Genomic DNA, 17,801 nt, shown 5'->3' with positions numbered 1-17,801 from the left:
CTTAAAGAGCACTCAGGATAAAATCCCACCGGCACACAGAAACACACACACAAACACGCTTAATGAATATGACTGCGTCTGTGCTTTTAATTCATCACGAGCGGCCAGCAGACCTGCCACACTGACAAATGAACAACTAACACAAATAAACGAGTCAATTAGCATTCACAGGCCTCCTGCCGTGCACACAACATCCCTCTCTCTGATGTTTTCATTCTCAATAATGAAATAATAATCTCTGCTTTTCATTGCTTTTATATACACAGGTACACGCAGAGCTGGGCCTCTTTTATTTACAGTCTGTCTGACGGGAATTAAACCATATATCTCAGAGGCGTTTGTGGAAACATACAAAATGTTCTCATACAAAAACAGCCAGAATTTGCCAAGTGAAATAACAGTTAAACCTACTGACAGGTGGTACAACACCACAAAAGAACCTGGACACTTAAGCCACACTTAAAATATCTGAATATCATTGCCTTAGACATCAAAAACATCAAGATACATTAGTTAAAAAAAAAAAAAAAGATACATAAGGACACTAAAGCAAAGCATTTCATGTCTGGTCTTTCTGTGCTTTTGGTCAAGATCTTGTTTTGATTTGTGGGTTTTCCTTGTCCTATGAGTCCTGTCTTGGCTCCTCCCCCTTGTTTGCTCTGCCATCTCCTTATTTCCCTGATCATCAGTGGATTTGTCCCACCTGCCCTCCGGATTTTTTTTTTATTTATTTATTTATTTATTTTTTTATTTAGCAATTTTTTTAAGCCCTGACAAAAGTTCGAAATTAAACAATATATACATAACCATTTAAAAGGTCATGGTGTTTTTTATTTAGGCATTCAAGTGTGTAGCGCTGAAACTCTATTGTAATTGTTAGAATGGCCAAGATTCAGCGATCTTCACATAAAACTGATCGTGCAGACCAAATCATTATTCGTAGAGACTTGAAACTTGGAGGGATGGTAGTACTCACACCTCCAACAACGTCACCAAGGCTCACCACAATCGGCCTGATGGGGTCTCCAGCAATCAAAAGTACGAATAACTGTTCGTCGCAGGCTCATATATCTTATGTTGTTGGAATTCTTGGCTCAAATTCAGTTTTTATGCCCAAATCAGTGCATGAAGATTCTCTGGAAAGAGTGAATATCAATAATTATCAAAAAAAGTTGAACTTTCGACTCACCGTCGCAAAGGGACACCAAAATGTTCGAAAGGAGTTTGGCCACTTTTGCTAAAATACCTAACTCCTGAACAGAATGAGATATCTTCACCAAACTCAGAACACATATGTAAGAGCTCAATCTGAGGTCACAGGGAATAAAATCGCAGAGTCTGGCCACTTGGTGGCGCTATAAGAGGGGAAAAAACATAAAAATTGCTAATTGCCCTATCAACATGATAATCACTGTGCACAGTCTTGGTCCAAAGTGCCACGAATGTCTATAAGGACATTTGCGTATCTCAAAAAACATGGCCACCATTGGCCACTGAAGTTTGGGCACCTATTAGACAAGGTTAATGGAGGCCACTCGGTAGCCATGTTCAACACATGGCCTAAAGGCCTGTAAGAACTTTGAAAGAAAATGGCCACTGGGGTCAATATTACATTTTTCAAGTGAATAAATGATTGTACATTATATTGCCAAAAGTATTGGGACATCCCCTTCTAATAAACTGGTCTGACTACTTTAGTAATTTCCATCAGTACAAATCTTAATGTTTAAGCATATAATGATATTCTAGGTAATTTTGTGCCTCTAATTTTATAGCAACAGTTTGGACAGGACCCTTTTCTATTCTAACATGACAGTGCTTCTGTGTATAAGGCAAAGTTCTAGAAGGAATGATTGATTCAGTCAGTGTGGAAGAACTTGACTGGTCTGCAGAAAGCAAAATCCTAATCCCAGTTGAACACCTCTGGTGTGACTTTAAAATGCAGACTTTGAGCCAAAAACTCATGTGAAAACCCAATGACTTGTACATATGGGTATAGTCATTTTAGACACTTCCAAAACTGCTGCAACAGAGATAGAAATAACATTTTTAAATACATGAATTATGTTTCCATTTTTGTTGCAACAGTTTTGAAAGTGCCTTTTTTCTGTTTTAAAGAAGGGGGTGTCCCAATACTTTTGTCCATATAGTGTATGTACAAGTCATTGGTTTTGGTGTTTTTGGTGCAAGGTCTGCATTTAAAGTCACACCAGAGGTGTTCAGCTGGGATTAAGACTTTTTGCTTTATGCAGACCAGTCAGGTTCTTCCAGACTGACTGAATCAATCTTTTCATTTTGAACCTTGCCTTATACACAGGGGCATGGTGTTAAAATAGAAAAGGGTCCTGTCCAAACTGTTGCTACAAAATTAGAAGCACACAATCCCCTAGAATATCATTATACTGTATGCTTAAACATTAAGATTTACACTCATGGAAATGAAAAAAAAGTAGTCAAACCTGTTCATTGAAAGGGGGTGTTCCAATACTTTTGGCAATATAGTTTATATATTATTTTTCAAACATACCCTCAATCTTCATATCATTTGATAGATCTCCTCATACTGAGCAACTTTGCCTCAAGGACCACTGCTGTTTAGAAAAGGGCGTGTCTGAATTTATCCAAAATCCTATAAAGCCTAAAGGAAATCTCTAAACTTGAAGAAAACTGATGAGCACATGCGACAGGTGATTCTAAACAAGCATGCAAAGTTTTAAGGAGATCGGACCATAGCTGGCAATATAACAGCCATAACCGCTAAAAAACATAATATTTTTATGGTAAATGACCTGGATTTCCCAAAAAATGATTTTTTAAATCATTGATTTAGGTGGTTACAAGCTTGCTAAATAATGTCTTTTTTCATTTGTTTTTTTTTAAAGCGCTTGAACCACGGTAACCGCTGCTTGCTTACACTTACACTTAAACTTACACTTACAACAACAACAAAAACTTACTGACCCTAAACTTTGGAATGGTAGTGTGATAGATGTTCAAAATATCTACTTGGAGCCACTGAGAAATTATAACTGCCAATTTCTGAACACATTTCCTGTCTACTCTAAATACTCAAGTGTAAAAAATGTATTAACTGGCAAGTGACTTTCACATGAAAACTCACACACAATACTAGTGACTACAAACATCATAGGGAAGGTTTGGTCTGTACAGGAAGAGAGAGATGAAGCTGTTGTACTCACTGAGCAATGAAGTGACTGAAACTCCTGCACCAGTTCTCTGGATGGCGGAGGGTAGGAGATGGGTTCCTGCAGATAAAACACACAAAGACACAACACGCATGAATGAGACACAAGCAAACGTATTGGATTGACCTCATTCAGCGATGGTAAATAAATTACAAATCTAAAGGGACAACTGTGTTTGTTCAGAACAAATGTCTGTTCACATTCATCTCCCTACACAAAGAAAAGCAGAAAACACAAACGCGTCATTCAGGTACAGACCTGTGCCAAAGAACAGCTATTCAGAACAGCTCCTGTAGTGTAAAAGCCTAGAAATCAAACACTGCAGTCCGACTCTAAAATCAATATGCTCTCTCACCTTCTTTTTATACTGTCACCATCAAAATCTCCAAAAACTTTCTAACATTAGTCGCAGACTTGCAGGTAAACCAGCTCAAAACAGCTACCATGCTTCAAAACATACATAACCAGCTGTTTTTTTTTTTCAACAGGGCTGTATGGTAAATCTAAAAAAGAATATATACTTATGAGAACTACCCACCCTTTTTTGTATTGTCTTTTCCATTTCCATTTTTGCAAGTGTGTTTGAGTGACAGTAATGACTGAAGTAGTCAAACCCCAGAAGCCCTCAGCACTTGAGTTTAGAGTTTTTACTGCAGAGAGGTAGTTAAGCGAGTCTTGAGCTCTTCAGTAGAGCAAGTCGTATCTCACATGAGCGGCTGTATATATGAGGTGGTGAGGTGGAGTTGTAAGTGTTTAAGTCTTTAAGGCACAGAGTGTGGGCCAGGGACCCGTCGGCCCACTGCTGGATGACAAACGAGCCGCCCTGCAGAGTGTCTGGCAGGCAACATCTGTCCGCAGAGCTGCCGAGTTATGAGAGCGAATAATCCCTCTGTCAGCTACACTCAGACAGAGCCATCTATTAACTCACACACACACACACTTTCACATGCCCATATATTACTCTCTCACAGACTCATTTATTAACACACAAGTAGCTCTCAGTGGCTGTGATGCTGCGAGGCCTCAACCTCTGGGACAGTTTTAGGCCGTCTATGAAAACATCATTTTTAAAAGCAACATGCTGGAAAATGTTTTCCTGAACAACATACAGTACATTCCAGCCTCAGGGTGTTTTTTGTCTTATTGAAGACATTTGTACTCTAAAAAGTGTATTTGTTTAAATCTATTTATTCAAACGTTTGTGAAAAAGATGTGCGCTTTATTGTATTGAATGTGCACTTGTAGTGTACTTCAAATTTTAAAGGGATAGTTTACCCACAAATGAAAATTCTGTCATTAATTACTCACCCTCATGTCGTTACAAACCGTCAGATCTTCGGAACACAAATTAAGATATTTTTGATGAAGTCCGAGAGCTTTCTGACCCTCCCTAGACAGCAAGAGTACTACCATATTTAAGGTCCAGAAAGGTACCAAGAAAAATCAACAAAATAGTCCATGTGACATCAGTAAAACCGTAATTTTATGAAGCTACAAGAAATAAATAACTTTATTCTTCTCCAGGTCACCCTAGCGCCATTTTGGAGAGTATCACAACACATGAGCATGCTTTGATCTGCACGTAAAACCCTTGTTGTCTGTGGAGGGTCAGAAAGTTCTCAGATTTCATCAAAAATATCTTAGTTTGTGTTTCGAAGACGAATGAAGGTCTTACGAGTTTGGAATGACATGAGGGTGAGTAATTAATGACAGAACTTTCATTTTGGTTGAACTATTCCTTTAACAGATACATTTAAAAAACTGGAATATCAAATGAAAAAGTTCATTTTTTATTGTAACTTATTTAAAAAAATGTAACTTTCATATATTCTAGATTTATTACATTTGAAGTAAATATTTAGTTTTTTGTTTTAATTTTGATGATTAGAGCTTACAGCTCATGAAAGTCAAAAATCTATCTCAAAATATAAGAATATTTACATTGGAGTTACATTAAATGACCATCTCTACAGTATAAATTATTTCTTGTTCTTTAAAACCACACTAATGGGGAAGACTTCTGACTTGGCAATGGTCCTGGAGACAATCATCGACACCCTCCACAAAGAGAGTAAGTCACAGAAGTCATTACTGAATGGGGTGGCTGTTTACAGAGTGTTGTATCAAAGCATATTAAATGCAAAGTTGACTGAAAGGAAGTAATTGGGAAGGCAAAGCTTCCAGCTTGAGAATACTGTCAAGTAAAGCCGATTCAAACACTTGGGAGAGCTTCACAAGGAGCAGAATGAAGCCGGAGTTAGAGCATCAAGAGTCACCGCGGTCATGAAGAATGCTCATAAATGTAAACGCTAATGTATTTTTTTAAAACTGCATTTAACATTACTTTTTAAGTAACCAGTAAAGTAATTGCTTTTACATTTAAAAGAAAATATCTTTACTTTTTGTTTTACTGTTAAGTTACTTCTTCAAATAAGTAACGCAAGTTACTTTTTTCGCCATTTATTCACTGACACCTCTCATGTTCTCGAGATATCGGAAGTAAGTGCAGAGGCACTTTCTTCAGCCTGAGGCTTATTCAATTCATTTTTGCTGTGAAAGGGCCTTTACAGCAGCCAATCATATATCTCTTGGGTTTTTTGTTATTAAAAACATTTGTGGAGTAACACAATATTGTAATGCATTACATTTAAAAGTAACTTTCCCCAACACTGAATAATACCAATATTTTGAGTCAAAAATACAGTAAGAATTTACATCGAGGACAACATAATAGATGGACCAATGCTCATGTGCGAGTAAAAGCTCAGCGACGAGGACAGGAAAAGAAACAGCAATATGATTATATTGACAATGCAGTCCTGCCTACAGCCTCTTATTGCTTGATGGACTGTTGTTAGGCAAATACAAACATGGAGCTCTCATCTTTTTATTTATATTCCCTCTACTTCTGCTTCAAGATCTCCTTATTTTTCTTCTCAGTGACTCTTAATCTAGTTTTGGCTTGATTGAAGTCCCAAACAGACATAAAGAGATGTAAAGAGCAGTGCAGGTCGGAGGACAGACATACTACTTAAAAACACATCTTCCCTGTCTTTCATCAGAAACTATCACCAAGAACAAAGCATCAGGCATATAAACCAACCCCTGTTAAACACAGTTTTCTTTTTTCCAGCGTAATCTGTCATTCTGCGCTGCTCTAAGTCACTGGGTGCTTTGATAGATATTCAGACAGGCCGTCCTCTCTGAAGAACACATCAAAGGAAAATAACCGACTCCTTCAATGCAAAATATAATGCGTGCCTGCAGCCACACGCTCGCCTTGATGTTGCAGTGCTGTAGAGAGCTGCTTATACATAACAAAGTGAAGGCAACGTCGCTGATGGCGCTCCTATTGTGCTGGGTAAATTTTGCCGTGGTATTCACCCTCATTGGGTGTTCGTGAGCACAGGCAAACAGGATGTAAACACGCTTGGTTTATTCTAATCTAGCTGCAGAGCCATTAAACTCTGACTGGCAAACAGTCACGCTTTCAGCCATGTTACTCACAACATCAGTTTGTCATGCTGGAGATGACATGCTAGACACAAACAGAGGGAGGGAGAGATATACATAAATGTAAGTGTGAATCTCATAAAACCTGTAAGATATACGTTATATTTCAACCCAAAATCAGAAGAAAAACAAATTGTCTAATTTTAAAGTATTTTGTATGCATTAAATAAACCCAAAAATGAACATTTACTGAAAATGTATTCACCCTTAGGCCAAAATGTAAATGAGTTTGTTACTTCATACAAACAGATTTGTAGAAATGCAGCACTATATCACTTGCTCACCAATGGGTCCTTTGCAGTGATTGGGTGCCGTCAGAATGAGATTCCAAACAGCTGATAAAATAATTCACAAGTAATCGACATGACTCCACTGATTAACGTGCTGTGAATTGAGAAAGCATTATTATCAGGGCTAGAAATGAACTTAGAGGTTAGGTTTATTTAGAAATTAAAGTGATTCCTCCATTTTATCTATTCAAAAGACTACAAAAGCGATTCAGCGATTCAGTTCTGCACACAAATGTATAGCGCAATGTAGACAAAAAACCTAGCTCCTCACAGCACAGATCGTAAAAGCAGACTGCAGTTTTTGTCATTCATTATAACAAACAAAGTGTAGAGACGATGTAAATAATAGATTAAGTATGCCGTGTAGAGAGCTTCATTAGTTAAAATGTAAGTTTGCGAGATTGCGATGAACTAAGACAAGTGACAGTTTTTAATGACTATAAAGGGAGTTTTCAAAAGTGAATTTGAATTATACAACAGTTTTATACATTTTTGATTTTATACAAAAGTTTAGGAACACTGTAGTCTGATTGTGTTATATTTCGTCAACAAAAATAGTTCCAAACAAAGCCACAGCTGAGCTATATATGCGCATCTATAGACTTTGACACAACGCTGTTTTGTGTATGAATGAATCTATGTTTTTGAATCAATTCAATTAATGATTCAGTCACAAAGACTTTGACTTGCTGCCACATACTGGTGGTTTCAGTTTCATTTTTAAAATATAAATTGAGTCATTTAAATCGTTTAATATTTCTATATTCAAAACTTTATATTTAAAACATTAATCTCATAACATTGTAATTATGAAATGCATTAATGCCACCTCTGAATTTTTTCACAAAAATCTGTAAATATTCCTTAATGCCACATTTTTGCTCTTCTGTGACATGCAAAGGTGAATTGTTGTTGCTGATTTAATTTGACTGGTAACTTATTCCTCCTGATTGTTTTGAATTATTTTAATTTAATTTATTGTTTATTTATTTATTTTTTTTAATAAAATCATTAATCTTATTTTTTTTTTTGTCACAAAAGTTGACATTAATTTAATAAAGTTTAAAAAAATGGCATTACAAAGGTTTAAAAAAAACCTCCAAGGAGTCAAATATCGCTTCGTAATGGGAAGGTTAATATCTGTCATTTCTGTCATGTGATTAAAAAGGTATTCCTTTTTTTTTTTTTCAGTAGGAGCATACAACATAGCCCTACAACAAATCTTTCATTTGGCCATAATTGCAAGTTTAATGCCATTCAGTCAAAGTTTTTTTAAAATACCATCTCTTTCTTACCTTTTTCTAATCTGAAGATCCTTCTTTTGCCACAAAGAACCTTTTGTGAAACAGAAAGGTTCTTCAGACGTTAAAGGTTCTTTATGGAACCATTTAGACAAAAAAAGGTTCTTCTATGGCATCGTGAAGCACCTTTATTTTTAAGAGTGTACTGTACATCTCTACATCTTTCATTTCTGGGTGAACTATTCCTTTAAATACTCATTTAAATACAACACTTTGAATTACAGTGTTTTTTAATCTTTATTAGATCCTAATTACTGTAATAAAAGAACTGTTTAGACATTACAGGAATAAGAATTTGGCTTCAGAAGACATCCAGTGCATGAGTTGTTTCTGGAAGCAGATCATTGTATAGAAAACAGCAACATACTGCTTAATTTCTCTTTTTGTGCTCTTCTGAAGACAAAAAGTCACATTTACTTGTTTATATATTTTCAAAATACATAGTTTCAAAGCGAATTTATAGAAAATTAAAGTATATTAAGCACAATTCATTTTGTGAGTGATTCTAGAAGGTTCAAGAGATTTTTTGTGTTTTTATTTTCATTTTTTAATTGTTATATTAATCTATTACATAAATCATTTACATAATTGTAAGGCCCCCTTGAAAGTTTATTGAGGGCCCCTAGGGGGCCTTATAAACTCCTGGTTAAGAAGCAATGATCTATAAATATAAAAATAAATAAGAGAAAAACACATATATTGATAAATCAAAATGTCAAACACAGATTAGCATCTGTCCATTGGGTTGAAAAAAAAAAGACCAGCGTGTCATTCACCGAAAAGAGATTTATGCTAACTAGACTGTGGAAATTCACTTCATCCATCATGACATTATGATACACACATGCACAGTTTGTTTTTCTCATCATGATGACAATTTCCGTTGACTTTCATTGAGCCAAATGATTTTTTTTATCCTCTAACTCAGGGGTCCCCAAACTAAGGCCCGGGGGCCGAATGCGGCCCGCCCCCGCATTTGGACCGGCCCTCTGAACAATGCCAGAGACATATTTTGAAAATGTAATTTTAAATATGTTTTACTTATATCATGTCGGTATTTGATAATAAAGGTTGGCTTTCAAACAAAAATTTCCCTTAGTTATTAACATAGCCTAATTATTTGTTAAATTCACTAACAGAATGGTACATTCAACATAATGTGTCATCGTGATCGAACAGGTGATGCGCGAGCCAGCTAGAAAAATCAGAGCGATGACAAAATGACTCAATAGCATTTGAGGTGAAACTAGCACTGCTGTGGGACAAGTGCAAAAGCAAAACTTCACTCATCTCCCAGTTACCCAAAGTTTTTCTCTGTTGGTTGTGCATCTTTTTCTTCCACACTTTTTTTCTTCAACTCAACTTACTGTTAACATGCTTGGATGCAGCACTCTGTGAACAGCCAGCTTCTTTGGCAATCAATGTTTGTGTCTTCTGGACAACTGTCAGATCAGCAGTCTTCCCCATAATTGTGTAGCCTAGTGAACCAAACTGAGAGACCATTTTGACGGCAGTTGTTTTGAGTTGATTAGCTGATTGGCATGTCATTATATTATGTTGAGATGGCGAATTGGTGGGTTTTTGTTAAATGTGAGCCAAATCATCACAATTAAAAGAACCAAAGACTTAAACTACTTCACTTTGTGTGCATTCAATTTATTTAACACACAAGTTTCACAATTTGAGTTGAATTACTGAAATAAATGAACTTTTCCATGACATTCTAATTTACTGAGAAGCACCTGTATATCTTTTGAAAAGAAATGATCATTTGTCTGTCTGGTGCATAAAAAATAATAAACTATTCTAGCATTAAAAGGTATAATAAATACAGGTAAAATCATAATAAAATAATAATAATAATAGTAGTCAGTCCGGCCCATGGAATTTTATTTTATAAACCGACCTGGCACTCCATTAAAGAATAGAAAATGATGTGACCCGCTCAGAAAAAAGTTTGGGGACCCCTGCTCTAACTGTACCTCTAAACCTAAACTCTCACACTCCTTTTACATGTACTATCAAATCAATGTTGATTTACATTCATGTAATGTAACTGCACACTGTTCAGTAAGAGCAGTCACTGCTGCAGCCTCAAATGGACACGCAAACATGACTCCAACACAAGCGCTGTGGCCGCGCCGGCTTCTGATGATAAATGACACGGCAGACATTTTGTCAATACTAATCTGCCACATACAAAAGACTCCACAATTCCTCAACCTCCCAGTGGCCAGCCATCCTGATAAAATTATTTGTAGACAAGTAGAAATGAAGGCAAAGCCCTGCCACCAGCTAAACACAAAAAGTAAAAAAAGAAACATTACAATATTAAAGACTGATGATATATTTTACTGTACATGTTTCCATGTACATGCTACACTGTCACTGTTTTGCCACCGTGGTAAAAATAGACCAAATGTGACTCATTTCAGTTTCCATGTTGTCCATGCCCAGGTTTCTTTTTATGTTTTTTTATGCAACGATTAAATCAGTTATAGGCCAGATAGGAAGCACATCTGTAATATGTAGAGAAAGCTATCCAACAGCAGTTGGCTAACGTAGTACTTAACAGTACTTAATGGAAGTATGCACAGGGTTCTTACACCTTTTCCAAAGTAAAATTCAAGCACTTTTTAAGCACTTTCAAGGTGCATTTTCAAGATTTTCCAGCACTGTGGCAAATTACATATTCACATACATGAGTTCTAAATTTTAAATCAGATGTTATTGTGCTATTAAAAAACAACTGTCTAGATTGCATATAACATTGCCCCATATAAATAGTCAACATTTAGTATACAAATTATATAATTTAAAATATATAATTAATATAATTTACTGAGTATCTGTAGTATTTAAAAAAAAAATTTTTAGAGGCTTTTTAAGACCTGCACAAATAAAAGTAATACTGTATGAGTGGAGTAGGGCAATGTCTATGGTAACACATTAATGACTGCTATAAAATGACTGTAAAAAAAAATGATAAACTAAAATTCTAAAACTTGAAAACTTTCTAAAACTTGAAGGATTTTCACAAATACATTTCACATTCCAGCCTAAAAGTAGCCTACTAAAAGGTAGTCAAAAAGACACTATAAAATTAATAATACAATTTAACTGGCCCAAATGAAAAAAGACCATTTTTTAAACATATTTTTTGATTGACATTTAGACTCCTACCTGATTTCCTATTCACAAATATCAAGGTATTTTTTTCACTATTTACAGTGTATCTGCAGAATTTTTAAATACCAATTTAAGGCAATTTATGACCCTTTTTAAGAGCTGCACAAGTAAAATGAACACCGTAGTGGGGTTGAACAATGTACAGTAACATTAAGCCATAAAATGACATCATTTATAATTCAGATTTTCACAAGAACAAAACATCTTATACAATGGCATTTCAGCCTTTATACCTTTAAAATGGATATATCAAGTATAATTTATTTAAAACATAAATATTACTGTCTTAATTGTTTAGATTTTAAGAAAGCACATAACTTTTACATTTACAACTCTTATGTGTTTGCTGCATAAAAACATGGGCCAATATTTGTAATAATCTTACTAAACAGCTGAATATTCGCAAATTCATTCCCTGTCACGAGGGGGCACTTTAGGGAGTGCTGAAATATTACGGTTTCCTAGTAACGGCTGTATACAAATCAGCATTAACGCAGTTTTATCAGACATGAAATGAAAATGCCAACGACACGTTTCTGAGGACAGTCGGTTCCCTTCAAATACATTCATATAAAGACATCCGTGCCGCGTTTTGACTTTGAAACCTGCAGTGTTTATTCAATATGACATCATAGCCTTTTGAAGTTTTATCCAGCCCTATCGCGATTCTCGTAAATACGTCCCTAACTCTTAAACTTATAATTAAGCCTTTTGTTATACTATTTAATACATTTAAAACTTTGTATTGCCTTAACTTTGATACAGCTAAATTGATGAGTTTGTAATGATCCGCACGAGCCCTCTACTTTAAGATAGTCCGGTGAAACATAGTAGCCCGACTGGAAAACACAATAGCCCCGGGACATAGGGCTGGCAATTTTGCGATCCCCAAATTCTCGTTTTAAACATAATTCTATTCTACTAAAATAACTATTTAGTATGAAAGCGAATTAATATGAAACCGATGCAACTGCATATTCAAGCACTTTCAAGCACTTCATACAAAATCCAAGCATTTTTTAAACCTTGAAAACACTACATTAAAATTCAAGCATTTTCAAGGAATTCAAGCACCCGTACGAACCCTGTATACAATATGTTTTATTTTCAAGTAAATTAGCTCTGAAAATCCATTTGACTAATGTTGTAAAAGAAGTGCACTTAATTGTATTAAATATACACTTGTAGTGTAGTTCAAATCTTAAAAATACACTTTAAAAAAAACATGCAGGTGAGGCCACTTTAAAGACAGTACACTTTAACACATTTAAGTACACTTTTTAAAGAACTTTGTAATAGTGTCAAATGTAAAGGTTTACTTTTGAGGTATATTTAAAATCATTGCTTTAATAATCTTTTGTCATATTTTAAAGAAGTACACATATTTTGATGTGTTGACTAACATACTAAAGCACATGTAAAGCACTTGATTATATTACCTTTGTTATTTAATATTAATTTTAAAGTTAATATATTTTAAATATGCATATTTGCAAATTCATCATCACAAATGTGTATTTATTAATACACATTACTTCACATTACATTACTTTGATAGTGTTATACAAATAACATTAAAGTATTTTAGTTTAGCATTAATACTTACATTTCTTAATAATATTTCAATATTTCTAGACACAAGTGATTTGCAGGATGCAACTGCACCTTAATGATGGATTTAAAACACAGATTTCATCTAATCAAATCGAATCAAAATCAAATAATAAAATACAGTACAGACCAAAAGTTTGGACACACCTTCTTATTCAGGTGTGTCCAAACTTTTGGTCTGTACTGTAGATATGAATTCCACTGAAAAAACTTGTGAAAAAATATCTTTCATGTGGTCAAATAGAAAATAGCAAATAGTGGAGCTCTGCAGCCACCTACTGGTAAAAGTTATCTGTAGTTGTTTTTTTGTTTTTTTTACTTTTAAAACTTGATATTGGGCAAAAATCTTACACTAAACCATGTGAAATTATCCATGTTATCCCCATGAATTAAAGCGAGAAATGTGGGTCTTTTATAAAGTGAATTTTACATTAAAAAAGCAGTTTTTGTAAGTATTCATACCCTTATCCAGGACAGTTGAAATGTAAATGTAAATGTAAGGAGCATTCGTATTTCTAGGACTAGAGCTGGCCTCTTGGCCAAACTGAGCATTCGGTGGAGAAGGGCTTTGGCTAGATTGGTGACCAAGAAGCTGATGGTCACTTAAGTTGAGCTCCATGATCACATGTGGAGATAGGAGAAACTTGCAGAAGGATAAACATCACTGCAACACTCCAACGCTCTAAGCTTTATGGTGGTGTTGCCAAACTCAGTTCTCTCCTCATTGAAGACACATGAAAACACACTTGGAATTTGCAAAAAAGCACCTAATGGACCCTCAGACTGTGAAAAACAAGATTCTGGGGTCTGATGCACCTCAATTCCAAGCATCATGTTTGAAGGAAACCAGGCAGCGCTCATCACCTGCAGAGTAGCATCCCAAAAGCAAAATGTGGTGGTAGCAACCTCATGCTGTGGGGCTGTTTTTAAGTGGCAGGGACTGAGGGACTCATCAGAATAGAAGGAAAGCTCAATGCACCAAAATATTTAGGTAGCCTTAATAAAAACCCAGTCCAGAGCATTCAGAACCTCAGACTGGACAGAAGGTTCACCTTCCAACTGGACAATGAGCGAAAGCACACAGCAAGAGTGGCTTATAGACAACTCTATGAATGTCCTTGAGTGGCCCAGCCAGAGCCTAGGCTTGAACCCAATCAAACATTTCTAGAGAAACTTGAAAATGTCTGCCAGACCACATCCAACCTGTCAGAGCTTTAGAGGTGAAGAAATGCTGATGTTCAAAGCTTGTCGCATCATACCCAAAAAGACTTGAAGCTGTAAAGGTGCTTCAACTAAGTACTGAGTTAATACTTATGCAATGCACTTAATAAATTTACGAAGATGTGACAATTATATTTTTGCATTGACATTATGGTGTATGGAGTGTGGATTGATGTGAAAAAAAAAGTAATTTAAAGCGGTTTAACATAACAAAACATGAAAAATGAAGGGGTATGAATACTTTCGCAAGGCACCGTATAAATGATTTAGCCATAATTAAAAACCCAGGAGTCCTTGTGCTGTACGTCAGTGAGAAAAGTGTGTTAGCTTGAGCTCCAGTAATGGTATTCAGGTTGGCAATTGTGCAGCCTTGTGTATGAGCAGCCATTCAGTTCCCTCTGATGTCCTTCATCACGAGTCAAACATTTGGCGCTGACAGGCTCCGATCACTCCACGCCCCCTCGTAATCTCTCCGTCTGAGAGCGGGCTGATGGTGGGAACGCCGGCCCGGACAGATGACATGTTAACAGAATCATTTCACGCCCCAGTACACACACCAACACTGATTTATTCACCCGCTGCTGCGCTAAAGGTCCCACGCACTTGATTTATGCGCCCCGGCCCAAATATCTAATTTCATTTGAAAAAAAAAAGAAAGAAAAGGAAGGTAGAAGCAAGAGATAGAGGGGGAGAGACAGGTGGGTGAAAAAGAAGAGGGAGCACATCATTTTAAAGCACGTCCTGATGGTGTAGATACTATACATGATTATTGCACTCAGGCATAAACTATATGACAAATGGGCCTGGAAAGGCAAAAGCACAGTATTCCAACATTATCATTTCTCATATTGAGCATTCATAATCGAAACATCAAGCGGCATTAAAGCACATCTACAACGCCAGTACAAACACACAGATCTTACCATTTTTGCATATATAAAAATATACCGATTCAACAGTGCACATGTACTTTTTTATGACTAAATTATATTATCAGCTTTATAACAAGCTAAATGCCGACTTGAAAAATTTGTACACTGTGGTTGACAGTTTTGACACTAGATCTAACTACAGAAATTAATTAACCAGAATTTTTTTCTTGAAAAGTAAGTAGTATTCAGTATATAGTATATACTTCACAATGTGCACTACACTCTTAAAAATAAAGGTGCTTTAAAAGGTTCTTCACAGCGAAACCATAGAAGAACCATTTTTGGTTCCGCAAACCATTCAGTCAAAGGTTCTTTAAAGAACCAACTCTTACCTTTTTATAATCTGAAGAACCTTCTTTCGCCACAAAGAACCTTTTGTGAAACAGAAAGGTTCTTCAGATGTTAAAGGTTCTTTATGGAACCATTTAGACAAAAAGGGTTCTTCTATGGCATCGTGAAGCACCTTTGTTTTTAAGAGTGTAAGCAGTATGCTATTATACTATGTCATAGAGTTGCATAGCTTCTTGTGTCATAAAGGTATACGTTCTGACAGTGAGTGGCCCATCCCCTGCAGGCCTGGAGCGGGGCAGATAACATGAGCGTCGGCCTCATCTAAATGACAATAGAGAAGGGAGGGCAGCTAATAGTGAATGCAAATTGCAATCAAAGGACATATCCACTATGCATTCTGGGTGATAATGGTGTGATCATAAAGATGGCAGAAGGTCAGATTCTCATCAAAGCTCTTATATTTTATTGCTAATCAGAATATTGTGACATGTAAGATGTCCCAATTCTGTGATGATAAAATAATTGAGCTAAATGACGGTGAACTAGGAAATCACCAGACATGACGAAGACCACAGTTGAATATTTCACTGAATAAAGCATTAGCACTGCAAAAAAAAGAGCTTTTCTTACTCTGTTTTTCTTGTTTCCAGCCAAAATATCTAAAAATTCTTAAATTAAGAAGGATTTTCTTGACGAATAAAAAATATTTTCTTATTTTCAGAAATAAGTCAAAATTAAAATTGAAACAAGCAAAATAATCTGCCAATAGGGTTAGCAAAAAAATCTTATGTCTTACACCTTTGGCAGACTATTTGGCTTGTTTCAAGCAAAAATGCACTTAATTTTGACTTTTTTTTCTGAAACCAAGACAATAATTTTACTCGTCTAGAAAATCCTTCTTGATTTAAGAATTTTGAGATAATTTGGTTGGTAGCAAGACAAAAAACCTAAGTAAGAAAAGCATTTTTTTTTTTTTTTGCAGCAAGTGTGCACAGTTCACATTTTCAATCCTATCATTGAAAACATTTACCACAAAAAGCTTCAGTCAAGTCAGGATTGGTCATTTACTAAAAATAATCACCAAAAGACAATTTCACAGTAATGACAACAGAATCAGCTGATTAAACCACACATTTAAACATCCACACCTACTCACAACTTGCTTCACAATCTCTTGTTCTGTCCAGGCTGGACTATTGCAATGCTCTTTTGGCAGGTCTTCCAGCAAGTTCTATCAAACCTATACAATTAATCCAGAATACGGCTGCAAGATTAATTTTTAATGAGCCGAAAAGAATGCTTGTCACACCTCTCTTCATCAATTTGCACTGGCTACCAATAGCTGCTCACATAAAATTCAAGGCATTAATGTTTGCCTACAAAACCACTACTGGCTCTGTCCTCTTTACCTAAATTCATTACTTCAGACTTATGTGCCCTTTAGAATCTTGTGTTCTGCAAGTGAATGACACATTATTGTGCCCTCCCAAAGAGATGACACAAAATCACTTTCATGGACTTTCCAATTAACAAACAGCTGAGTCCTTAGCCATCTTCAAGAATCGGCTAAAAAAACCCATCTCTTCCAACTTTATTTGACCCTCTAACTCTAGCACTGTCTATTTTAATTCTGTTCTAAAAAAAAAAGGTTAAGTCATAAATAAGTCCTTTTAGACTTATTGTCTATTCATTTACTTACTGCTTATTTTCTTTAAAAAAATAACACTAGCTTCTCTGCACTTCTTGTATTCTATATATCTATTTCTAGGCCTCTCACTAGCTTGCTTTTTCTTTTTTGTTATTATATAAGTAATAGTATTATGAGTATTATGTAAGTCGCTTTGGATAAAAGCGTCTGCTAAATGTCTAAATGTAAATGTATGTCAATGTACTCAGTATTATATAATGTAAAATGCAGTAAATAGAGATTAGGCAATCATAACAGAGGTCATTTACATATAGAAGTCTTAAAGATGCAGTCTTTGACAAATATGACGGCTGCATCCGAAATTGCTACCTGCCTACTGAAATAGTAGTCAAAAAACAACATGAGAACAGAGTAGTATGCTCAAATTCACAGTATTTATAAAACAGTATGCAAAAAGTCTTCAGATGACCTATTGTTTCTGGCAAAATTTTGGACATTTTACCATCCCATGAGGCCGCAAGGAAAGTATTTGTGAATGGCACTGAAGCAAGAATCTGGTAGGTCACATGACAATGACAACATAACAAATGTAGAACATT

At 35.6% G+C, this 17,801-nt stretch overlaps 1 protein-coding gene across 1 annotated transcript in view; it reads right to left on the bottom strand.

Annotated features, from left to right (window-relative positions):
- The window catches only part of myo3b (myosin IIIB), a 141,752-nt gene that overhangs the window by 109,400 nt on the left and 14,551 nt on the right, over positions 1–17,801 (bottom strand). Inside the window, exon 9 of the mRNA XM_073845037.1 lies at positions 3,201–3,266. Coding sequence (XP_073701138.1) covers positions 3,201–3,266 — 66 coding nt within the window. The remainder of the gene's footprint in view (positions 1–3,200; positions 3,267–17,801) is intronic.

The sequence above is a fragment of the Garra rufa genome, chromosome 8 (assembly GCF_049309525.1).
Source record: "Garra rufa chromosome 8, GarRuf1.0, whole genome shotgun sequence".
Classification (NCBI taxonomy): domain Eukaryota; kingdom Metazoa; phylum Chordata; class Actinopteri; order Cypriniformes; family Cyprinidae; genus Garra; species Garra rufa.
Note: the sequence above shows the minus strand (reverse complement) of the source record. Positions and strands in the feature narration are given on the sequence as shown.